This window comes from Aquarana catesbeiana, linkage group LG03, assembly GCF_042186555.1.
Source record: "Aquarana catesbeiana isolate 2022-GZ linkage group LG03, ASM4218655v1, whole genome shotgun sequence".
Taxonomy (NCBI): Eukaryota; Metazoa; Chordata; class Amphibia; order Anura; family Ranidae; genus Aquarana; species Aquarana catesbeiana.
This window is the reverse complement of record NC_133326.1, coordinates 529474660-529501623: the sequence shown is the minus strand read 5'-3', so window position 1 is coordinate 529501623 and position 26964 is coordinate 529474660. Positions and strand designations below refer to the sequence as shown.

Genomic DNA, 26964 nt, shown 5'->3' with positions numbered 1-26964 from the left:
GATGCATGTTTGCAGGAGGCCTCATCTCATACCCCTGTGTGTAAACTACATCTACTCTTCATTAATCTGGTTGTCTGACTATGTGCTTCTTTCTAGTGTTTATGTCTGGACATCCATCTGTGTTTTTGGAAGTCAGTGAATGCCAATCAGAGTAGACAAACCAATGTTTGTTTGTCAATTAATGTATATCATGTGTAGGACAAGGGTCCCTTGCTGACCACTGATGTCAGGCATGGAGGCCCCTTGCTGACCGGAAATGCCAGGGGTGGGGGTACTCACTGACCAGTCATATTAGGGGAAGAGGCCCCTTGCTGACCAGCGATGTCAAGGGTGGTAAAACTCACCGACCAGTGATATTAGGCAAAGAGGCCCCTTGCTGATCAGCGATGTCTGGGGTGTGGGTACTCACTGACCAGTGATATTAGGGAATGGGATCCCTTGCTGACCATGTCTGGCATGGAAACAATTCATTGACCAGTGATGGGTGAGGGTAATTTGCTTACTAGTGATATCAGAGGCAGGGAGTGCAGGCTGACCAGTGATGTCAGGAGTAGGGCGGATTTGTTGACCAGCAATGTCAGCAGTGGGTTCAACTCACCAACCAGCTTTGTGAAGGAGTAGGGACCTCCCTGCTGACCAGAGATTTCAGGTGGGGGTGCAAATCGTAGACCATTGATGTCAGGGCAGGAGCCCCTTGCTGACCAGTGATGTCAGGTTAGGGGAAGAATAGCTGACCAGCAATGTCAGAGGCAGGAGCCTCTCGCTGATCACAGACGTCAGGGGTGGGGAGACTCACTGACCAGTGATATAGGTGGTAGGGGCCCCTTACTGACCATCAAATTCAGGGGTGGGAGTGAGGACTCAAGGGCACAAGTGGTCCTCTGGGGTGGTACTGGAGTTGACTTTAAGAAATCAGCCCACCATACTCCATATCTAACTAGGAAAACATTTTTGGGTGGACTGACCCTTTAAACATGGTCCCTTTTACAACTGCTTTTAGACTGTGGTTTACAAGTTTATGTTTAAAAATGCTGTTGTTTACCTAAAATATCAGAAAGAACCCACAAACCCATATTTTTTTTTTTTTACTGCAAACAACTCTTAATCCAGCTTTGACTCTTACGCACATTAACTCCAGCACCCACACCCAATGCTCTGCAACAATCAGCCAAATCTTAGGTCATTGGGTACCAGAGGGAATGAAAAAAAGGGGCTGTTTTATAACTGCCTGGTATGTTTGCATAATAACAGCTTAGTTTGATGCAAGAGGCTGTAGATCTCAGATGGTGAATTAAGGAAGAATGATGTGCTGGATGTTTGCTGCATGCCGTACGTACAGGGTGACATATGCTGGATGTGTGCAGGGGGAGTGACCAGCTCCAAGTCGATTGTTTCATACAAGTGGTCAGTCCCTGCAGAGGACGCCAACACACTCTAGCACTCAGGATGATGGACAGATGCTCCAGGGAGACTCTGACAATTGCCTTCCTTCTGCTTTCTGCAGGTAAGCAGCAAAACTTTCTTAAAGGACTTAACAGAAAGAATTGCCTTTGCATGATAAAATGTAATAGCTGCAGTTGCAAATACAAAGCAGAAATGTTTATTTTTTGCAGGGAAAAAATGTTCACTGAACTTTTATGAGCAGTCCGTTGAATTGTAACTGTTTGTAATTGCATTGTTTGTATTGACCTTTTTTTATATAGCAAATTGATGTAAAAAAAAACAAAAAAAAAACTGTTTTCCAAAACTTAAAGCGATCAATTAAAAGGGTGGCCGGAGGGTGGTAAACGCAGGCAGTTAAGCTGCGATTTCACTGCCCATATACAGTCCTCCTAAACAAAGAAATGCAGTTGCTCAGGGCTGTACCCATGCCGCGGATGCAATGCTTCTGCATGGCAGAAGGGTGACAACACTCACTCACTGTACTTGGAGGAGCGACGTTGTCACCCAAGGTTGTTCTACTAATTTTGGCAACAAACACCCCCTCCCCTCCTCATTTTCATTACACAGGGGGAGGTGTTCTGTAGGTCACAGTAATTGATTAGAAAATCGGATAACATTGTTTGAGATTTCAGTTTGGTGCACATGAAGTTTCAGGGAACCAAGGTCTCTGGATGGATCAACGGGTAGTTTTTTGTACTTGCAAAAAATGTACTTAGCCTGGAAAAAAAAAAAAAAAATAATGCAGCCACTACTTCTAGGGTCTGGTAAGCTGCAATGTATTTCATTTTTTTCCCCCTGGTTTAGATATGCTTTAGAATTGTTAGCAATCTACTACTGCAAGACACCTCGGGTCTTTTCATAAGTAGATCCTATGTGTTGGCACACTTTGTTAAAAGCGTGAAACGTTAAACTAGCTATGCAAATATAAACGCACAGAAATCTGTATGAGGCTCAATTCACAAAGCTTTGAAGCGGTATTAAACCCAAAACCAAAAATGCATTATATTGCAGCCTACCATTCTTAGATGAGGTGGCTGCATTCATTTTATTTTCTTTGGCTTTTCCTCTGTTTTCACCTGGTGATCTGGCCAGTAACACACCTCCTGTATTATACAGACACCACTCTGTATGAATGAGCACAGGTGGCAAAGCAGAAAGCAGCACTGTCAGTCTGGGGGGAGGGTAGTGGTAAAGGTATTAGTAGATTTAGATACACTAACAAACCAAACTTCAGCTCACACTTTATAATCAGTTACAACAAACAGTTTTTTTTTCTCCTTTTGGGATAAAGGGTTTTACAGGAATAAATAAAAGCCGATCTTGTAATAACCCCTGCCAGTATTAAGTGATTTGTTTCACCCATGTAAACATGATACATTCTGTTGGAGAGATTGTGCTTTTGAAAAGCAACAGACTTGCTGGCTGGATCACCAGATGAAAGCAAGCCTAAAAAGTAAGCTAATGCAGCCGTCACATCTAAGTATTGGTAAGCTGCAATATAATAAAGGTTTGCCTTTGGGTTTATTACTACTTTAAGGCTCCATTCACACCTAAGTATTTTGTAGCTTGCAGTGCCAAAATGTTCAACACCCAAAATCCCATGATTTTCAGTGGTACCTTTTAATATCTGCATAGTGTTGCTTGAAGCTTAAAATGGTTATTCTTACTTGAGCGGGATCCGATCCAGTGATGTGCATGAGAGCAGCAGCTCTTGAAGCTGTCTCCCTCTTTATTGGGCAGATTTATAGCAGCAGGACCCATAGGCTCCTACTCCTGTCAATCAACTCCAGTGACGAGGGAGCAGGGCCAAGTCCTGCTGTCTGTGTCAATGGATGCAACAGCAGGCTCAGGAGCGAGCATGCACGAGTGCCCCCATAGGAAGCGGCTTCCCATGGGGGCACTTGACAGAGAGGAGGAGCCAGGAGCACCAGTGGGGGACCAGAGAAGAGGAGGTTTGGGGCCCCTCTGTGCAATTACATTGCACAGAGCAGGTCAGTATAGAGATTTTTTTCAGTTTTTTTTTTCCTTTATAATCGCTTTAAAGATTGTAGCTCCAAAAAGTACACAAACTTCTTTTGTGCCCCAATAGACTTCAAAAGGAGCGCCTGAAAAAAATATGTGAAAACTCAATGCACATCCCTATCTTTCCCAGTAATTAACTTTCCATTGGCTAAAATAATTTAAAAAACAAATGCTCCAGCCTCAGACACCTAAAAAAAAGTACAAAAAAAGCCTGCAAAATGACCAAAGACACTCAGCCGAAGTGTGAATTCAGCCCAACACAAGGATAAAGACCTCTTATTTTTATTTTTTTAAACAATTAGGTTTATTAAGATCACGTATTAGACGGTACATATAAAGACCTCTAATTTAGCCACATGACTTGGATTCCCAAATCGCATTGGACTCATAACAAAAAAAAAATGTCACTTTTTTGAAAATAAAGATCCTTATGTTAATGTGTTAGCTTTGTGAACTGTAGTCTCTGAACATAAATTCAAACAATAAAAGTTTGTCTGTGAAGTCACTGATATGCAATACTATATGATTACACGTTTGTAGACACACACAAAATGAAGCCTACAGTATATGAATTTGTTAGACTTTCCATTGCAAAACCATGGCCATTAATAAGTTTTGTTTTTTATGAGCGACATGCTGTTCTGATTGTGTTAGTGTTACTAATGCCAAAATATGTTGAACCAATTAGCAAGATTACTGACATTAGTCCCAGGTATCAAGTGACAAAACCAACATAGTGACAACCCCTGGCTTCACAATGGTCCTGTCTATGCTTGACCAGAAGAAGTTGATGTTGGGATACTAAAAATGAGTAATCATAGACTGTGACAGAGTCACCAAAAGGTCCCTACGCAAGACCAATTTTAGGGCCCACACTTCTGGACAAGTAAATAGACATTGGGGGTTATTTAAGAAAGGCAAATCCACTTTGCACTACGAGTGCAAACTACAAGTGCAAAGTGCACTTGAAATTGCACTGAAAGTACACTTGGAAGTGCAGTCACTGTAGATCTGAGGGGGACATGCAAGGAAAATAAAAAACAGCATTTTAGCTTGTACATGATTGGATAATAAAATCAGCAGAGCTTCCCCTCATTTCAGATCTACCCCTCAGATTTACAGCGACTGCACTTCCAAGTGCACTTTCAGTACAATTTCAAGTGCACGTTGCACTTGTAGTGCAAAGTGGATTTGCCTTTCATAAATAACCCTCAATGTGCCACTTAGTCCCAGAGGACCCCTGCCCAGCTACACAGTTTTTTATTTTCCTTGCATATCATTGGGTATTCTTTGCAAAGCGAACCTTTGCCTCATTTACAAAACTCTGGAGCAACTCCACTTGCAGAGGGCAACTGCACTTTGCAAATTGCACAGTCTATTTGCCTATAGTAGATCAACCCCATTAAGTATTGTAAAAAGCACCCAACTAACCAATGAGTTAATATAATTAAAATCTACACCATACACTATTTGCTTAAAGGCATATTTTAGCTTTTTTTAAAAAAAATGAAACATTGCAAAAGTGTGCATGTATTATTTTTTTGCATTGAAACCTGCAAAGCATTGCAACTGTGATCAGTGGATTCCAGGTCTAATGTTCAGGCTCCTGCAGACTATTTCTCCAGTGCCAGGTCTGTGCAGAGGTACATACCTTCAGTTATGGAGCTGAAGGAATGAATCGATATGCTACGTGTATGTCACCACATGCCCTGTCAAGAACTATGAGTCCCTCTGCCACAATGGCAGATGGGACTTGCAGTCTTTCATTCACAAATCTGGGTGAATAGATCTGTGAATGGATGATGGGGCTGTGCGGCTGGAATGAGGAAGTCAATGGAAGCCTGTGGGGAGAAGCACCCTGTGATTCATGTAAGGAAGGGGTAGCTGGCGGGGGGCACTGTTTGAGGTTGGGGGGCTATGAAATGGCACCATGCTTTATGTTACATCCTAATTCTGGTTGTACCATGAATCGATGTCAGAAAAATGGAATCAGCCTTTAATCTATCGCATATAAAAAAAGTCCCACCCCATCATCCTGCCAGTACCAGCGTTTCCTGTTGCAAGCTGACCCAACTAACCAGATACCAAGTAGCAGCAATGTTGTCAGCCTGTTGTGTGTCCTCTTTTAGTTGGGCTGCCTGTCAGGGCTGCATGTGCTTCCAGCAGACTTCATAGACAACTGAATGGCACAGGCCAGGCTGACAATGCTTCTCCTGAGTTTGAGGCAATGGCTTAGGCTGTCCATACATTATACAATTTTCTTGTACAATTTTCCTTTAGATTCACCAAAACCACAGAATATGAGCTCAAACCTATACACTTTCAATTTGTATGGAATCAAGCAGGCCCATGTACTACATAGTTGAAGGTAAATCTAAAGGAAATTGAATAAGAAAATTGTGTAATATATGACCAGCTTTAGAATTGTCAGCCTGCAACAGGAAGTGCTGTTACAGGCAGGATCTCTATCAACAGATGAGCAAAAAATGATTTCCTTAATAAAAACTACATACCATTAGACATTCTGCCAAACATACCAAAAAAAATAAAATCTTGGGTTTGCATGCACTTTAAGTTTTTTTAGCACACAGGAAAAAGAGAACTGCGATATTTGCTAGCCAAGGACTGAAAGGGACGATGATTGTACTGTACTGAGAAGGAAACTGAATATGCCATGTGTGACTTTATTCACATACTGAAGAACTCATCTGAAACACATTCCTTTATCTGATTTGTGAACTGCTGCACATGCTAGTGCTCTTTTTGCCAATCTGATCGCATTCAGGCATCCAAATGAAAGCAGTTTTTGCAGGGGGTCTGCAAAGGAATGTTTTTCTGTTTCCTTTGCAGGGAGTAAGGGAGCCTAATACGAAGGGAGGGGGTCTCATTCTCTATGTACAGTGATCTTGTTACAGCTCAACCTCATCACTGTCATAGTAATGGAATGTACTGCAGACTTACTGGAAGCCCAGAGGTTAACATGTCACGGCTGTAAGCAGACACACATGGTCTATATTCCATGTTACACACATCTTGTTATAATGACTTCCTATCACTCTTCTCCTCTAAGCTCCAGCATATTGCTCACCAGTTTACAGTCAACAATACATTCAAATTAGGTGCTTGTGCGGCAATCTACCTTTTTATTAAAAGGAATGTATTGTGGTCTCGTACATTATTTCTTAAAACCAATCTCTAGGCACAAATTAAAGCTGAACTTTAGGGAACTGAAAAATTCCCATACAGTGGGGCTTGTTGATCATTGCTCATTTTTTCTAAAAAGGAATTTTTACTTACCTTAACCCTTCAGGCTCCTCCTTCCATGCTCTTGGTCCCCCAAAATGTCTTCTCTTTGGTGCTCCAGCTAATAAGCAAAGCTGTGATGTCATCAAGTATGATGCAGAACCAACAGTCCCGCATTGTATTTGTTTCTATATGCCCAGTGCACAATTGCTACTAATAAACCTCAACTAAATGAATTATATATCGTGCTGTGCCTAAAAATGTATTCATATTTAAATGTAATAATTGCCAAAAAAATTATATACAATATTATACAGTAAGATATACAATAGTGCTCATTATTAACATTGATATATACATTACAATTTCATAGGAGCTGTGAATTGTACAAAGATCGTACTGGCATAGTATAAGATCCTCAATAAAACTTTAATATAATAAAATATATGTTGTGCTCACAAAGGTACTTGTAAAACACACTCCTTACCTCACTTTCGTAAAAAGAAGTCTCTTTAACCAATGGATACAGTCGTCCATCCGTCACTTCACCGTAGGCAAGAATTTGACCTCAGTCTAATATCCTGGCTTATGCATTTCGAGGAAACACCCTCTTCATCAGAGTTTTGTTGAGGAAATTACACTATGCCAGTGTGCTTTCTGTTCATTTCACAGTGCATCTAGAAGATTTCCTTGTCTGGAGAGGTGGTGGATTCTATTCAGTAGCCAAGAGAAAGACACTTTAGAATGAAACTTTTGAAGATACTTTATATTATTTATTTTTATTCATTATATCCTTTTCCACTTGAGCGTTGGTAATAGTTGTTTTTGACACAGTGGCATTTCATTTAGTGATTCCAAATGATAAATGACTAGGAAAAAGTGATCCTACAGTTCTCTTGTGTTGAGAAACAATAATAATAATAGTTTCCTCAGTGCCAGAAAACAATAGATCACCTCTGTGCCACCTCTTATATAAGGTTCGCTCTCCCTATTGACCCCTAGAATAAGTAAGAATAAGTAAGGTCAAAATGCACCCATTACAATATCCTCCAGGGGTCTCATCCAACCATCTCCATCACCTCCTCGATCCTACTTTGTCCCCAATACAACCACTTTTGTTGCACAGTATTCTCGGAGTAGCCCTACATTGCTTTCATACTCCAATGCATAAAAGGAAAAAAAAAATCTGTATAACATAAAATACAATCTGTATTTCTAAAATCAAAAGACTCTCATTGCATGGTGCAATGCCCAGCACCAGTATATTGATGCATACACAGTATATGTGTAGCAAAAACACACCCTGGCTGCTGGAGCCTCAGTCAACTTATCAAGTCAACTTCACAATGCCCAATCTCAACAGGTTTTCTCACAATGACTTCCTCAGGAGCAGCTTTTTTCCTGGGGGAAGATTCATTTCGTGTGACTTGTGATTTGGAATCAATACATTAACTATATGTATATAGCATTGTTGGTAATGAGTGTATCACTGTGATATTGGTATGGCTATAAACAGCTATAAAAGGAACATATATTGGTTTTCAGTGCATGCATTTTTTGCATTTTTATTGCTGATGTAGTGCCCTCCTAGTTAGGCAGCTAGGTAAATTTAGTTTTTGGCTCCTTCTGTAATCAGGGCAGCAGTGATTGCTTGGCCTGGTTTGTTCAGGGTTTCACAGACTGGGAGTTTGATTGCTTCCCCCTGCCTCCAGAAGAAGTTTCTGGAGTTTAGGGAGGGAGAATTTAAATGACCAGCCTGAATATTGAGCAGGGCCTGGCCAATCCCTGGGGAGGTGTACCCAGGTGGTGGCTAGGATGCTGTTAAATATTCTGGAACCCTGGAGAGAATGTTTTTTCCCCATGAGGGATTTGATCAGTGAGCTTCAGGGGGCTGCTGCCCCTGGAGTGCTTATAGACTGGATGCTGGACTACTCTTCAAGGGACAGAACTAATCCTGTTCAAGGATTTTTTTAAGTAAACCCCTTTTATCTGCGCTGCAACTTACTTCATGGCCCCCAGCTGTGAATCTATAGACTGTTCCAATCTGCATTCACCTGTGCTTCAAATTGCCTTGTGGTCCCTAACCGTCAGGACACAGACTCTGCCAGTCTGCCATTATCTGTGTCAAATACTGCCTCATGGTCTCCAGCTGTGGGTGATAAGCAGTGCTGTTGTTGCTAAGAGAGAAGTGTCCTCTGCTAATTGTGCTTGGGCGTTTTGGAGTACCCAATACCCCACTGCCCTCTCCTGTTGCAAGTTTTTAAAAGCAATACATACTAAAAAGACATCCCCGGACCAGGGGTCTCCAAACTTTCTAAAAAAAGGGACAGTTAATTTTCCTTCAGACTTTAGGGGGCCGGAATTTAGCCAGGGGGAGTGGAAGTTTTCCTGGCATCAGTGAGAGTAAACATCACCACATTTGTTTTTTGGGAAAGGAACAGTGCCCCATTGTTGGTATCATTCAGGGGAATAGTGCCCAGTCATTGGTATCATTGGAAGGTGTAGTGCTCCATTTTTGGGATCAGTGAGAAAAATGGTGCCCCATGGCTTGTGTCAGTTGGCAGAATCGTGTCTCATATCAGTGTGTGGAACAGTGCCCCAATTGCTGGATAAAGGGAAGCAAAGGGTATACGCCCCCCGGGCCGCAGTTTGAAGACCACTGCTCTAGGCTGTTGATTGGAGCCAGAGTGAGTGAAGTTTTGTCTGGGTGGACTGTAGGGGAAGAACCAGTTTAATACAGTGGCCCCTCCAAGGCTAGCACTACACTATGGGGTTGATTTACTAAAGGCAAATCCACTTTGCACTCCAAGTGCACTGCAAGAGCACTTGAAAGTGCAGTCAGTGTAGATCTGAGGGGGACATACAAGGAAAATATAAAACAGCATTTTTGCTTGTACATGATTTGATGATAAAATCAGCAGAGATTCCCCTAATTTCAGCTCTTCCCCTCAGATGTAAAACGACTGCACTTCCAAGTGCACTTGTAGTGCAAAGTGGATTTGTCTTTAGTAAATAAACCCCATAGTTTACTTTTAAGTAATCCTATTGTAACTTTGTCACATTTTCTTGACCTTAAAGATTTTGTTTTAAATATAGAAATGAGTTGATTAGTCCATAGAGTAAACAGTTATCCAGTTTATTTCCCTCATTGCACTATAGGCCCAATCGAAACCTTTTTTTTCCTGCAGCTTCATTAGAGAGATTTACTCTCACTTCCAGTACTGCCGACAGCATTTTACCAAACAGGAAGTGAGAGGAAGTCTCCAATAGCAACACAGACAAAAATAAGAATGCTGGGGGGAGGCTGGTAAACCCTGTCTACATCCCATCTGGTGAAATCATTGCCAACAAAACAGGAAGCGAAGGAAGTCTCTACAAAGGAGCCCCAAGTAGCAGTAAAAACTTGCCAGGAGTTAACATTCTTCCCTACTGTATTCACTAGAACTAGAACAAAAATTTGACTTGACCTATACCCCAAAGTTAGCCATAGATGGGTCAATCTTTTTTCATTCAGAGGGACGAATGAATAAAAAAACTGACCCAATTCCCGCATGCACATATTCAAGGTTGATGGGGGAATTCTCTCACTGTGTCATTGTATTCTGACAGCATGGAGACTTCCCTGCCAACAGTATACACCAATAAGTGCTGCAGTCTATAACTTGCAGCGCTGATCGAGAGGACATTTTCCAGCAGGGCGGTTGAACAGCAGTAAATCTGTAGATCGAGTTGTGTTCAACCAAAGTGCCCATACATAGATCGAAATTTGGCCGGTCCCTGCTGAACTGGACACATTTATATCCATTTAAGGGCAGCTTAACAGTTGCTGGGATAAATATCAGCCACACAGGGAGAGCTCTGTCTTCAGTGGGACAAACAAATGCCTAGACTTTCATTGTGAGACGCAGCAGTTAAGCATTTCAAAAATAATTAATTCATTATTTAAAAAAAAAAAAATGTTTTTTATATTTCTGCATTTTTCAGCATAAAAAATCAGGGCATTAAAAGAGTGTACAAAATAATATCCTTATATGTTTTCAAAATATATACAGTATAAAAAAGTAAGTCTGCAAATTAGTCAAAGACTTATTGTAAAGTGTACTCTCACATACTTGCACTGCTAAATTTGGTCTGGGTGTTCAGGCATCCATGACCTCTGGTCATGAAGGGGATATACAACATAAACATAAAGAGCCTGGAGGGGCCACTGTATTTAACTCAGTTTTTTCCTCTAATAATTTTAATAGCTCTTGCTGTGAGATGTGGCACAAGTAATTTTCAAGTCTGTAGGGACCACAAATGTTGAAGCAGTTCCTGAAGCCTGACTGCAGTCTCTGGCCATCACTTGTACCATGGTCATAGGCCCATAGGCTCTGACCACCTCTTGTAGCATGCCCAAAGGCTCCGAACATCTCTTGTAGCATTTGTGCAAAGTAATCTCTGTGCTGTGGAGGAGCCAACCTCATGAGAAAGTAAAAATATTAATAATAATAAAACCTATCTATGCTAGAAAACTTCCTAAATACAGAGCCAATTATCATACATGTGTATAAATATATATCTCACTGTTGCCACCATAAAATTATTTGAAATACCAACTCTCAAAGTGTAAAGGTTCCACTTCATAGTGGTGCTGTGACTTACAAATATCATGCAAATCTTCACATCTAACAACCAAAGTTCAAAGAAAATAAAGTGTCCATAAAGAAAGAGTCCACAAAATAGTGCAAATTCAACAGTGTTCAAATCTTCTCACATTGAGACTAATTATGCCCTGTACACACGGTCGGATTTTCCGACAGAAAATGTGCGATCGGAGCTTGTTGTCAGAAATTCCGACCGGGTGTGGGCTCCATTGGACTTTTTCCATCAGATTTTCCAACACACAAAGTTTGAGAGCAGGCTATAAAATTTTCCGACAACAAAATCCGATCGCGTCAATTCCGACTGTGTGTGGCCAATTCCGACGCACAAAGTGCCACGCATGAATGAATAAATCTGTCTGGTAAAATTAGCGTTCGCAATGGATATAGCACTTTCGTCAGGCTGCAATGTTTTAAATTGTTTAATGCAGCACAATCTGTTCTTCTTTATAATGCTAGAAGAATGAAGTCGTTTTGCTGCTCATATTCACACAGAGTTCTCACAAACTTCTTTCTTTATTATTTATCATGATTTCATCAATATATTTTGATTTGTGACATCTGACTTAAAAATTTTCATTTTTTGATTTTTTTTTTTTGTTTGTATTTTTTTCAAGCCTGATCTTGTTTTTTTATTTATTTATTTATTTATTTTTTAACTACAGAATAGTTTTGGGTGTGTTTTGTGTGTCAAGTTACCACAACACCATTATTATCTTGTATTATTTAATCTCAAGGCGATTGTTTGGTGTTGGTGTCCCTTGTTAATTTCACATTGTATATTAGAAATATACCTGCCTACTCACAAACAAACTGTCCTTTTTGAAAGAAAACACACATAGGCGAGTGTAATTGAAACAAAAATACCTTTATTAAGGGCTCATAACCAAACAAAGAGGGAGGCAACGCTGGAGAAACAGCAGAAATTGGCAAAGCCTTTGGCCCCCATGGCAGACATCAATTATTTTACTGCAAAATTGGTGGCCTGAGGAGTCCTTATCTAAGGGAGTTCAATCTGGTCCAGTAGTCCAAGAGATCATGAAAGCAACAGATGACATGTATTGTCTCCAGGCTGTGGTCATACAAGAGCCTGCATCTTTTGTCAGACCAGACTGAACCAAGGCCATCACTCTCTGGTCTTCTTTACACGCTTCCTTCCAGGCTGTGGCTCTGGTGTTTTCAGGTGTGGCAGGAGGAGGAGTAGGAGATGGATGAGGAGGAGGAGGAGGACCTGGAGGAGGAGGAGGACCATGGGTGAGCTCACAAACGTGGCTTTCGCATGTGAGTTGGCCCCTCAACCCCTTATGTAGAGCTTCTAAAATGACAAACTCACATAAGAGGCGTTAGCCCTCCTCCATTTGCTGCATTTTGCAGGCTGTTAGGTCAGCAAAATCCTCTTCCACACTGTGGGGTGTTCTGAAGGCCTCAGTAGCCTTCCAAAATAGGCCAATTGCAGCCTCCTCCAGGTTACTCCTCTTCCTGCCACTTTTTCTTTGAAGTTGGAGGGGCGGGACCTGGGTATTGGGCAGCCTACTTGGCCCAGCCACCTCCTGGCTGAGACTTTCCTGTGTATGAAAAAGGGACATCGTTTTAGTTTTTGGTTCATCAATAGGGATGAGCTTCGTGTTCGAGTCGAACCCATGTTCGACTCGAACATCGGCTGTTCGATCGTTCGCCGAATTGCGAACGTTATGGGCCGTTCGCGCTAAATTCGTGTGGCGCGTCACGGCCCATAATTCACTGCGGCATCGCAGTGCATTGCTGGCTGATGATTGGCCAAGCATGCACTATGACCCGCATGCTTGGCCAATCACAGCGCCGTCAGTAGAGAGAGCTGTAATTGGCCAAAGCCAGGGTGGCTTTGGCCAATTATGGCTCAGGGGATTTAGTACACACCCCACACTATATAAGGCCGCCTGCACGGCGGCCCTGTGTAGTGTGTGTTCCGGTGTGCTGAGAGATAGAGAGAGAGAGAGACAGTGTCATTTGATTTGAGTTAGATAGATTAGGCAGAACAGTCAGTCAGTTAGCTGCACTTACAGTGTATTGTGTATATATATGCATCCCAGGTGTTGCATATATATATATACACTGTATTCAGTTTAGCTAGATCCGTTCCTGTTATCTTCTATCTAGACTATTTACATTTAATGCAGTGCGTCCTGCTCACAGTGTTCAGCTAGATCCATTCCTGCTATTTACATTTAGTGCAGTGCGTCCTGCTCACAGTGTTCAGCTAGATCCGTTCCTGTTATCTTCTAGACTATTTACATTTAGTGCAGTGCGTCCTGCTCACAGTGTTCAGCTAGATCCGTTCCTGCAATTTACATTTAGTGCAGTGCGTCCTGCTCACAGTGTTCAGCTAGATCCGTTCCTGCTATTTACATTTAGTGCAGTGCGTCCTGCTCACAGTGTTCAGCTAGATCCGTTCCTGTTATCTTCTAGACTATTTACATTTAGTGCAGTGCGTCCTGCTCACAGTGTTCAGCTAGATCCGTTCCTGCAATTTACATTTAGTGCAGTGCGTCCTGCTCACAGTGTTCAGCTAGATCCGTTCCTGCTATTTACATTTAGTGCAGTGCGTCCTGCTCACAGTGTTCAGCTAGATCCGTTCCTGCTATTTACATTTAGTGCAGTGCGTCCTGCTCACAGTGTTCAGCTAGATCCGTTCCTGTTATTTACATTTAGTGCAGTGCGTCCTGCTCACAGTGTTCAGCTAGATCCGTTCCTGCTATTTACATTTAGTGCAGTGCGTCCTGCTCACAGTGTTCAGCTAGATCCGTTCCTGCTATTTACATTTAGTGCAGTGCGTCCTGCTCACAGTGTTCAGCTAGATCCGTTCCTGTTATCTTCTAGACTATTTACATTTAGTGCAGTGCGTCCTGCTCACAGTGTTCAGCTAGATCCGTTCCTGCTATTTACATTTAGTGCAGTGCGCCCTGCTCACAGTGTTCAGCTAGAGCCGTTCCTGCTATTTACATTTAGTGCAGTGCGTCCTGCTCACAGTGTTCAGCTAGATCCGTTCCTGTTATCTTCTAGACTATTTACATTTAGTGCAGTGCGTCCTGCTCACAGTGTTCAGCTAGATCCGTTCCTGCTATTTACATTTAGTGCAGTGCGTCCTGCTCACAGTGTTCAGCTAGATCCGTTCCTGTTATCTTCTAGACTATTTACATTTAGTGCAGTGCGTCCTGCTCACAGTGTTCAGCTAGATCCGTTCCTGTTATCTTCTAGACTATTTACATTTAGTGCAGTGCGTCCTGCTCACAGTGTTCAGCTAGATCCGTTCCTGTTATCTTCTAGACTATTTACATTTAGTGCAGTGCGTCCTGCTCACAGTGTTCAGCTAGATCCTTTCCTGTTAAATTCCTACTGACAGGCAGGCTTGTCTGGTTACAGTATATAAAGCTACCTGAAGAAAATTACAGGTGTTCTATTTGATCCTATTAGTACCACGGTCAGGCAGCTAGACTAGACAGCAACACCTAAGGCCCAAATTTCTGCTGAGTATATAGGGCAGGACCCTACTTTCAAACATCTAACTTACAAACGACTCCTACTTGCAAACGGAAGGAGACAACAGGAAGTGAGATGAAATCTAACCCTAGGAAGGGAAATTCTCTCCTGTAAGAGTTAATATGGGAAAACAATTTCTCCTTTCCACTGATGCTTTCCAATCCTTGTTCCACAAAAAAACCCAAATTTTCAAAAAACATTTTTCATTGGGACAAAAAAGTGAGGTGAAATCTTCTGAAGAGGAGGAAAGACAGCAAAACAAATGTCACAGGGGTGATAACCCTTCCCTATGTTTTCCAAAAAGCTTAGAAAAGATTTTTTGGCTGGAGCTAAACACGTTAAAAATGTTCAAAATTACAAACAGATTCTACTTAACAACAAACCTACAGTCCCTGTCTTGTTTGCACCGCCTGTATACTGCTGTTCAGAGTATATAGGGCCTGGTGGCCCCACACCTTTCCTTATTTTAATTTGGGTGCGGGGTTCCCCTTAATATCCATACAAGACCCAAAGGGCCTGGTAATGGACTGGGGGGTACCCATGCCGTTTGTCTCACTGATTTTCATCCATATTGCCATGACCCGACATGACATTAAACCCGCAAGCAGTTTTAAATGAGATTTTTTCCTTTAAAAATGACATTTGGTGCAGGGACTGTTCTAAACATGGGAAACACGCGTCACTTTACAGGCATACTATAGACACCCCCCAGGTACGATATTTAAAGGAATATTTCACTTTTTTTTTTTTACTTTAAGCATCATTAAAATCACTGCTCCCGAAAAAACGGCCGTTTTTAAAAGTTTTTTTTGCATTGATACATGTCCCCTGGGGTAGGACCCGGGTCCCCAAACCCTTTTTAGGACAATACCATGCAAATTAGCCTTTAAAATGAGCACTTTTGATTTCGAACGTTCGAGTCCCATAGACGTCAATGGGGTTCTAACGTTCGTGCGAACTTTCGGTCCGTTCGCGGGTTCTGGTGCGAACCGAACCGGGGGGTGTTCGGCTCATCCCTATTCATCAATCACAATCAGAAATTAGGAATACAAACTAACATAGATTTAACATCATTACTTGGACAACCAGAAATATTTAGAAGAATGCTATACCTGGCTCAAGCTGGGCTCCTCCACATGTTGCTGCCTGGAAGGCCCAGGTTGGGTGTCAGAAGCCTCAGTTGGGGGGAAGGAAGCGTGGAAGGAAGACTGGAGAGTGATGGCCTGGGTTCAGTCTGACCTGACAGAAAATGCAGTCTGTCATAGTACCACAGCCTGGGGACATAAATTTCATCTGCAGCTCCTGATCTCTGGGAATCCTGGACCTTCTTGTGCTCCCTTAGATAAGTGCTCCTTATGCCACCAATTACGGCCTTCAAATAGGGGATGTCTGCCGTGGGGATCACCGGCTTCACAAATTGCAGCAAATTATCTAGCGCTGCCTTCCTCTTTGTTTGGTTGTGACCGCGAAACCGTAGAGGTCACGTCTGCAAGTATCACACCATATAAACCGTTGTCTATGCACTTTGTGGGCATCAGCTATACCAAAACCTAGTGTTAACATTGCTGTAAACAATTACTATTGTTTTTGTCTTTGTATGTTAGTATTATTGAAAACAAATATTAATAATAATAGTATATATAAACCAGACAGGTAGACGTATACTACAAACAGCGCTAAATGTTGAGCAAAGATAAATGTAAAATCATGCGGCCAACTACGCACAAAAGTATTCAAACAGAGAGGTAGAGAGTCTGTGAAGTGCTCAGAAAAAAGTCCATCAGTGACAATACAGTCGTAACTCAGTGTGCACCTTCCACCGGTCAGCAGAATTCCACCCTGTGTTGACACTCTCCCCCTAGGGGATCGAACTCACCAGATCTGCTAATTTTAAAAGCATCCAAGAACAAAAGCAAAGGATCTTCTCAGCACCACTCTCTCAGTACCACTCCTGGGGGTTCAGGAGGGAGGCCACAACTCCAAACAGATGAATGCCAAAAAGAAAAAATTGTGTGCACATAGCGTAATACTGTTTATTAAATTGTACCCCACAATCTTCATAAAAAACCCCTCATTCTATATACGTACACAATAAAAGCAGTTAAACAAGCAAAAACGTAAATGGGTAGCGTGTCACCGTTCTGGAAACCGGCCGGTTCGATATCCAGGGGAACAGTTCACTTCCTGGTTGTGGATCAGGCCGAGGTGGAACGCATACCTCACTTCCGGCGTCGTGTAAGCCACGCCCTGACGCGTTTCGTCATATCCTGACTTCGACAGAGGGCGTGGCTACACGGCGTCATTCAAGGCTTATATCACCCGCCCCTATCCCAACTACCAATCGCGGAACAGCCGGCCCGACGTCAGGCGCATGACGTCAGACACGGAGCTCAGCGGTGGCTCAGCATAGGAAGCAAAGGGGGGGGGCGTGTCAAACCTTGCTGCACATAGTCTGTGACTGTGGCGATGTGTCAGGATCAATGAGCGATCGCTCATCTCATAGGTCCACACAGCGCACATACCTACACAGTCACTGGCTGGCACAGCAAACAAAAATCACTGCAATACAGACAGACATGATTATATAAACTTGAGGATTACTCAAATATCAACATAATCTTAGTGATAGAGCGAACATTTACAAGTTATAATTTCATAAATATTTACAAGCATAAGAGATTATTATTAATATTTGTTTTCAATCCTTTGATTTTTTAAAACGGCTGCTGTCCTTTAGATCACCCTGCATAGATACTGAGTGTTATCATCTCCCCCAGTCTTTAGTTGTGCTCTCTTTTGACATCAATTAATTTATTTGGCGCTGAGTGGTGTGCTGCAGGCCCGAGCAGACCTTACCTTGATGTTAGTATTATTAATATGTACAAAACATGTCCCTCACAGGACTTTTTATTAATTTTGAAATAAATTTATACTCTTTTTAAACCAAGTTTTTTTTTTCATGGTACCGCAATAGTCCTCTTTTTTCTCTCCCCCTTTTTGAAAGAGGCAGGACCCTATTGGAGAGGCCCCTGTTCCGATTTCTCTTTCAATCTCATTTTCTGATCATTACTTGGACAACCAGAAATATTTAGAAGAATGCTATACCTGGCTCAAGCTGGGCTCCTCCACATGTTGCTGCCTGGAAGGCCCAGGTTGGGTGTCAGAAGCCTCAGTTGGGGGGAAGGAAGCGTGGAAGGAAGACTGGAGAGTGATGGCCTGGGTTCAGTCTGACCTGACAGAAAATGCAGTCTGTCATAGTACCACAGCCTGGGGATATAAATTTCATCTGCAGCTCCTGATCTCTGGGAATCCTGGACCTTCTTGTGCTCCCTTAGATAAGTGCTCCTTATGCCACCAATTACGGCCTTCAAATAGGGGATGTCTGCCGTGGGGATCACCGGCTTCACAAATTGCAGCAAATTATCTAGCGCTGCCTTCCTCTTTGTTTGGTTCTTATAATCAGGGTTGTTTACCTGCCAGAGACAGGGCAGCTCCCTGTAGATATCTATGAATATGCTGATAAACTCCTGATCCTTAAAGATATCCATTTTCTCTGCAGGACACAACACAAGACAAACCCTAATGTCAGGCTAAAGTCTCCTAATCTTGTCACAATATGGCCTCAATCTAGAAGCAGTATAGGCCCAATTTTAAATCTTACCTTCGTTATCACGATCGGCACCTCCGATACTCCTTCCTCCGCTCACAGATCGTACGTACTACGCAAGAGTGTTACACTTTATATACACTGCGCGTGCGTGAAACTCCGCCTGCCCCTGACGTTCTTTCTAGTCTATTCCCCGCCCCTTCTCGTTCGGCGCAGTGGAGAAGAGCACATGGCGGAGACACAACAGGTGCGCGCTAATTACAGCAACGAGGAGGAGGAGAAGGAAAGCCAGGAGCCAGAAACGTCCCAATCCCAGAGGAGATGATTTAAGGCATCAAATATGCCCTTTGGGGAGATGTTGGAGATGGTGGATATCCTGAAGAGGGCCGACTATGACGGGAAGTATGGACCTTACCCCAACCCCAATGTCAGAAAGGCCAAGATAATGGCGAAAGTTGTGAAGAGTCTGCAGAAGAATTTTGGGGTACGGCGATCCAAGGATCAACTCAGGAAGCGGTGGTCGGACCTCAAATTAAGGGAGCACAATCAGTATAGAAGGATCAGGAGAGTGCTGCAAAAAAGTAAGTAGTTGTCCTGTGTTCCTATTCTTTATTTTTCTAACGTTCGTGCTGCTCCATGTGCTTTTCTTAACTGTTGTACAGTTTAAAATGGCAACTTTCATGTTCATGGGCACATTATTCACATTGTTCATTCGGCTTCGAAAACACCATGTTTTGGCCATATGCATTTCAATACATTTTTGCTAGCCTACTTCTCTTAAAATAATTTTGGTGTCTAGATGGGTTGGTAACTAGAATGAAATGCAAACTAGATTCTGTGTAAGGAGAGGACATTCAGCAGCTGTTTACACATCTGGATCCTGGAGCACTAGTGTGGGACAAAAGAACACCCTTTTTATTAGGGGGCCCACACAGGTGCTCCAGTATATACTATAGGGGTGTCTCCATCTGTGAAGCTCGTACAAAACTTGTAAGTATTCAAACTTGACAAAGGAAAAAAATATTTCTTCATCTTGCAACTCTGCCAAAAGAGACAATTGTGCCCCACTTCCAAGCAATGTTTCATACTCCTATTTCTGCCATCAAATATCTGTGTGCTAAATATACCTATTTTTGTTCACATAGGGGAGAAAAGACTCGGAGGACACCACTCATCCGAGGAGACAACAGACCCCCCACCTCAGAAAGAAGTGGAAATCCCCCAAAGCCAAGCAGAGCAGGAGGAGGAAGGAGACGTGTCGGAAATTGTCACAACAGGTGAGTGTCTGCGACCACAGGCTCAGGTAAGAGATGGATGCTGGCAGATTTATAATACATGATGTGTTTTTATTATATATTTTTAGGTGATCGTGATGTTGTGGATGAAGGTCATTTCACCAGTGAAAGTGCCCAGATCCTGATCGGGGAGATCATAGGGTGTAATAGGGACTTGGAAAACATCCAGAAAAACATCAATGATGTTCAGAACAAAATGAAAAACATCATTGATGTTTTAGGGAGAGTTTAAAACCCCTCAAAATCCCTAATGTAGTTGGCGTTTTTTCCACAAAAATTTGTTGCACCTTTTTTTACATATTGTTGAAAAGCCAAATTTTGAAGATACACACAGTGTGTCAACATGTGCTATCTGCCATCACGGGAGATCAATGTAGGCGTTTTGGGGTGCAACCCCTTCCTCAATAATAAAGTAGCTGAGTGGAAGGGGTTGCACCCCCAAAACATGTCCCTTGGTCCCCCATGATGGCAGCTAGCACATGTTGACATTCGGCAATTTGTGTGCATCTTCAAAATTTGGCTTTTCCTGGGGTGACTTCATCCCATCTGCTGAACGCAATATCAAACACAGTTTGTAAATACTCATGTCTGATATTGCCTTCAATTTCTTCCAAAGTTGAACTTTGTAAGTTCCAGATTTGTGTATTTATTGTTGGTTTGAAACATGCCTGTTTTACCTTACATGTCACCTATAAATATTGTATAAAACAAACATGTTGTTTGGTTTTAAAAAGCTTTTATAAATACACATGTGATTGTGCTTGGATTAAAAATATTGAGAATGAACAATGTGTGGCTTCTTCTTTCAAAGCTCCTAAACTTTTATGGTGTGAAAATTGTTTTTTTCTGTGACAATGGGGGTTATTTACTAAGGGTAAATCCACTTTGCACTACTAGTGCAGTTTCAGTGCAGTCTCAAGTGCACTTGTAGTACAAAGTGTCTTTGCCTTTAGTAAATAACATCCAACAGTGCTTTATAATTTTACGCAATCATGCCATTTTCAGGACTGCCCAAATTTATGTCATGGTCAGCTAAAAGAAAAACAAGCAGGAAACGTAATCAAATATTTTGTAAGTTAATTTTTTTTTTTTCAAAAAGGCTCAGACATTGTCTGGCATATTGATGGCCCCCCTACCCGCAAAGTATTCCATGTATCTTAGACGGGCCTCACGGGCACTCAGGGGGGGCAAGCCAGGATGGCCAGCTTCAAGCGCCGTCAGGGTTGGTTCATTTACATTAATTCCGGATTCAGGCCCAACTGAGCCAGCATAGTTCACAGAATTTCTCCTTAAAAAGTTGTGGAGAACACAGCAAGCCAGGATGATGTGATTGAGTTTATACTCCGCCATGTGTATGGGTGTAAGAAATAGGCGGAACCGGCTGGCCATGATTCCAAACGTGTTCTCCACCACTCTTCTGGCTCTGGCCAGCCAGTAATTAAAAACCCTCTGGTCCGGGGTGAGGGTCCTCATAGGGAATGGCCGCATAAGATGGTCCCCCAGCGCAAACGCTTCATCCACAACGAAGACGAATGGGAGTCCTTCCGCATTGTCTTCTGGAGGTGGCAAGTCCAAACTGCCATTCTGGAGACGCCTGTAGAACTCCATCTGGGCGATGACTCCACCATCTGACATCCGGCCATTCTTCCCCACGTCCACATACAGGAATTCGTAAGTAGCCGACACCACCATACTATTGAACCCCTTGTAGTTGTAATAGTATGACCCCGAGTTGGGTGGTGGGACAATGGGGACGTGTTTCCCATCAATTGCCCTTCCGCAGTTAGGAAAGTCCCACCGCTGGGCAAAGTGGGAGGCCACAGTCTGCCATTCCTGTGGGTTGGAAGCAAACAAGAATAAATAATTATTCATTTTGTACATAAACACGGAAAGCAGATTAGACACAAACATTCTTGGCCAATATCAGTCTAACTTTTTTTTAGGTACTATTTAAAGACAAAGGTATAAGGTCCACCTATCAGATTCCCCTCCCCCTCTCATGGGCCATTTTGGAAATTTTATGGGGGGGGATGTTTTGGACAGGTAACCCTCTCCACTTCATTGAGAGATGAAAGCCTAAATAATGTGGATTACTTTGGCCAGCCCCTCCTTACTTTACACTATTGGCAGCCCACTGAACAGGTAAGAAGTGTCTTAATACAAAGAGATAAATACACACTGTACACATTTTAGCACATTTTTACATTCTGCTATTACCTATCAAGATAATAATAGGATACCAGAACTTTAAACAGTACCATTTGAAAGTATTCAGGCAGGCCCTTGCACTACATGCTTTGGGGAATTCATCCATAAATCTTCACACAAAAGAGTTGGGTATAGTGTGTATGGGTTTGGCAAAGTCAGCAGATAGAGGATTCAGGATAGATAGAGGCTTGGTATCAGCTGAGTTAGCAGTTGGGGGGAGGGAGGGTGCCAAATGATTTTGTGACCCCCAAAAAAAAAATGCCTCTGGCACTCTGCCAGAATTTAAAGCACACATCATAATTTCTAACATTTTAGGGGGTATTTAGGGTAAAGCACTACTATGGAGCTGACAAAATACATTGTTAAGTGACTACACTAGGTGAATATAGGCCCTGGAGAGCATGCTGGGGAGGTAACTGAAGGCAAATATACATGAAGGACCAAAAAAAATTTACATAAAAATCCAGCATGCATGAGGACAAAGGGGACATTCACAGCATATTACAATCATGGTAATTAGGGAATGAGGAAAGAAATACAATATATTATCAAACATTAAACACAATAAAATGTGATGTTAAAGGATAAAAATCTTACCTTAATATACTCCTTCTGCAGGACCTGGATGATGGTAGAACAGGTCTCTGGGATAATGATCCCCAGAGCCTGGGGGGAGATGCCTGTCGAGAACTTGAGGTCCTGCGGGCTTCTCCCAGTCGCCAAGCACCGCAGGGTGGCGACTAGCCTCTGCTCCGAGGTGATGGCTTGCCTCATGCAGGTATCCTGCCTGCTGATATAAGGGGTCAGCAAAGCCAACAAACGGTGAAATACGGGGTCCGTCATCTGGAGAAAGTTCCTGAAATCATCATGATTATTCTCACGGATCTCACGTAGCAAAGGCATGTGACAGAACTGGCCATGCTGGAGCAACCAATTCTTGGTCCATGAACTCCTCCCCACCCTGTTCATGGACTGGGCTTGTGTCAAAGTAAGGACCCCAACACCAAGCCCCCGCACAGCACAAACTCTACGATGAGTACGTACACGCAACATGGTTAGAAAACGGTCGGCTGCTCAGAACACAGTGACAGAACGCACTGAAGAACAGCCAGGCCTGTGAAGAGCGAACTGAAAATCAGTAACGAACGAACAAGAACACAATGACAGAGTCATGGGTAACTCGCTACACGCACTGAAGACCAGATACAAACCCACAAGCACAAACTGAACAACAGAAAAACGATCTGACAACCGCAAGCCTGAAAAATCGCGAATCGTCTCTCACCAAACTTTTACTAACACGAGATTAGCAAAAGGAGCCCAAAGGGTGCCGTGCTTGATTCTGAACTGCCCTTTTATAGTCTCGTCGTACGTGGTGTACTTGACCGCGTTCTTGGCGTTCGGAAATTCCGACAACTTTGTGCGACCATGCGTAGACAAAACAAGTTTGAGCCAACATCCGTCAGAAAAAATCCATGGATTTTATTGTCGGAATGTCCGATCAATGTCCGATCGTGTGTACGGGGCATTAGAATCATACACCACCTCGTGTGCACTGGTGATCCCTCTCCCCAGAAGAATCATACTCACTAAATTTATATGCCTCCCACTCTCATGGTTGTGTATTATGCAAGAGTGGGAGGCATATAAATTTGGAGAGTGTGCATCTTCTGGGGAGAGGGATCACCAGTGCACGCGAGGTGGTGTGTGATTCTAGTCTAGTCTCAATAGGAGAGAATTTGAAGACTGTTGAATTTGCACTATTTGGTGGACTCTTTCTTTATAAGCCACTTTATTTTCTATGGACTTTGGTTGTTAGTTATGAAGATTTACATTATAGTTTTAGGTCACAGCGCCACTTTGAAGTGGAACCTTTGCATTTTGATTTTTTGGTATCTCTTGTAGCATGCCTGTAGTCCCTGACCTTCTTCCGTTGCATGTCTACAGTCTCTGAAAGCTTTCTGTAGCATTACGTTCTCTGAATATTATGTGACACCCTTTGGTGATGTCTGGGGCTGCACTTGAGGTTCCCTATATCAAGTAAGTTGAACCCCACTGCTGTAGAGAATATCAGGGACAGATAATATTGAAATCTACCAGGTTTTGTTGTACATGACATAGTTCTAATGGATGGTACTAAGGACCGTTACACTTCTGCAAATTTGAACCATCATACCCCCTTATACAGAGAAGAGGCATCTTACATAACATGCCCAAGCTATTTTTCTTTCTTGCTCTAGGGCAAGTGCCAGGTTGACACTTGAGGTTGTGTGGCTTGTTTCACTTTTTAATTGTGTGAAACTGCTGATAAGATATGAGGAAGTTAATGTGCTGATGTGTATGTTTCTATTCTCCCTGAACCACTCCAGGAAGGAGCCCTGTGTGGACAACTTGTCTTAAGGTTGTCAAGATTATCCCTTGAAATGGCCATTCAGTGCAATATGATGTGAATGGATTCAGTGTTTGATTGGGACAGATTAACACATTTTTATTCCTATTTTAGTCTGTGTTGTGACAGATTTGCAGCTAAAGAAGCAGCATCATAGCAGGAATTGACACCTCTGTGTTAAATCTGGCTTTGTATATTCAATATCTCTTTGTTCTATTTTTTATTACTAGTACGTTAAAAGCTCAAACCACAGGCCCTAGAATCTTCCAATGGTTTAGACCCTCTGGATAATCAAAATATAAAAAATATATAGTCATTGAAGTTGGTAACAAACTGTAGAGCACCATTGGTCCTTTTGCACTTTTTGTGCAGCCCTCTATGTTCATTCATTTCACATCACACAACTTATGTGTCTCTGAACTGTCCATCCCATGTTTTTTTCCCATAATGTATCTTGTTAAAAGATGTAGCAAAAGTAAAAATGATGGGGTCATTAGGGACCACAAATGTGGAAGCATTTCCTGAAGCATGTCTGCAATTTCTGACCATCTCTTGTAGCAGGCCCCATCACTCTGACTAATTCTTGTAGCATGCTGTAGTCTCTTACCATTTCCTTTAGTATGTCCATAGTCACTGACCATCTCTTGTAGCATACCTATTGTCTGTGACCATCTCTTGTAACATGCCTATAGTCTCTGATCATCTTTTGCAGCATACCTATAGTCTCTGATCATCTCTTGTAGCATGCCCATAGTCTCTGACCATCTCTTGTAGTAGGCTCATAGCCTACGATGCTTGTAGACTTTGACTATCTGATACAACAGATGTAGCAAAGCTTTCTGTGGTACATGACTGACCAGACTTAACCAATGGAAGGTGCTAAGGATGGTTGCACTTCTGCAAATTAAAACCCTCTTACACAGAGAAAAGTCACCCATACAGGATGTGCCCCAGCTGTTGACACTTTTTGCTCTAGGTTAAGTGCCATGGTGACACTTGAGGCTGTGTGGCTTGTTTCACTTTTTTAAATTGTGAAGCTGCTGATAAGATACGAGGAAGTAACATGCTGATGTGTAAGTTTCTATTCTCCCCATATCGCTGCGAGGGTGCCAGGATTCTGAATATCTCCTCACAGTTCGTCATACTTGTTGGTTTCCTGTTATTTAGAAACTTTCTTTGTTTAGTTATGTGATAAAACTGGCAATTATTAGGACATTTCTATATTTGTTATTGCATGCTTTACCTTTTTCTATTTAAACACTTGTGGCCTGGGCCTGGATCATCTCTTGTAGCATGCCCATAGTCTCTGACCATCTCTTGTAGTAGGCTCATAGCCTACGATGCTTGTAGACTTTGACTATCTGATACAACAGATGTAGCAAAGCTTTCTGTGGTACATGACTGACCAGACTTAACCAATGGAAGGTGCTAAGCATGGTTGCACTTCTGTAAATTAAAACCCTCTTACACAGAGAAAAGTCACCCATACAGGATGTGCCCAGCTGTTGACACTTTTTGCTCTAGGTCAAGTGCCATGGTGACACTTGAGGCTGTGTGGCTTGTTTCACTTTTTTAAATTGTGAAGCTGCTGATAAGATACAAGGAAGTTAACATGCTGATGTGTAAGTTTCTATTCTCCCCATATTGCTGCGAGGGTGCCAGGATTCTGAATATCTCCTCACAGTTCGTCATACTTGTTGGTTTCCTGTTATTTAGAAACTTTCTTTGTTTAGTTATGTGATAAAACAAACTGGCAAGTATTAGGACATTTCTATATTTGTTATTGCATGCTTTACCTCTTTCTATTTAAACACTTGTGGCCTGGGCTGAAAACTATAGGCGGAAATAGGTTAAAGAGACCCTGTAGCAAGACCATTCACTTCAACAAAAATCTTCCTATAAGATATGTGCATTTAATGGATTGTATACATGTTATTAACTCTTAAAAAGCCTCCCTTGTGTGTAGACATTCATGAGGCATTCATGAGATGATGGTTACATTGTATCTGTGGTACAATGTAACCATCATCTAGCATCTCTGTGAATTCATTGCCAGCATTTAAACCCTAATGAAGGGGAGGGGGGCTCTTGAGTATCCGAAACTCTCTGGCTTTGTGGCATCACTAATTGCTGAGCGATTCTGATATGTATAGTGGGGAACTACATTATTGGCTTCCCAATATTTTAGAATGGAGTCTACGATCAACACCTGTTGCAGTGTTGTGATTCTGCCTCCTCCTGTGATGCGCCTCTCACAAAGCATAGCAGCAATGTCATCATAGGGTTGTGCTTTGTGAACAGCACAGCAAAGGAGGAAGGCAAAGGCACAACACTGGTTTTAAACATAGACTATGTTCTGATGAAGCAGAGAGCTGGAAGTGTGGGTCCCCACTGTACATACAGTATCAGAATTGCTCAGCAGAAATTAGAGAGTGCCTAATGTAGTAAAAAATGTGAGCATTTATGAGTGAAATAAAGATACAAAAATAGATTTGCCTAGATTCGGGCTTTAACATATAAAAGTTTATATGAGATTTTACCAATTGAATTTGCATATACTTTAAGGGGAGACTATAATAGCTGGGGACTATTTTAGTT

At 42.3% G+C, this 26964-nt stretch overlaps 1 protein-coding gene across 2 annotated transcripts in view; it reads left to right on the top strand.

Moving 5' to 3' along the window:
- Positions 1-1223: 1223 nt before the first annotated feature.
- The window catches only part of LOC141132650 (uncharacterized), an 81684-nt gene continuing 55943 nt past the window's right edge, over positions 1224-26964 (top strand). The window contains exon 1 of one of the 2 annotated variants that reach the window (XM_073621271.1): positions 1224-1504. In XM_073621271.1, coding sequence (XP_073477372.1) covers positions 1348-1504 — 157 coding nt within the window. In that variant the 5' untranslated portion in view covers positions 1224-1347. The remainder of the gene's footprint in view (positions 1505-26964) is intronic. The other variant, XM_073621269.1, reaches the window with a different exon arrangement.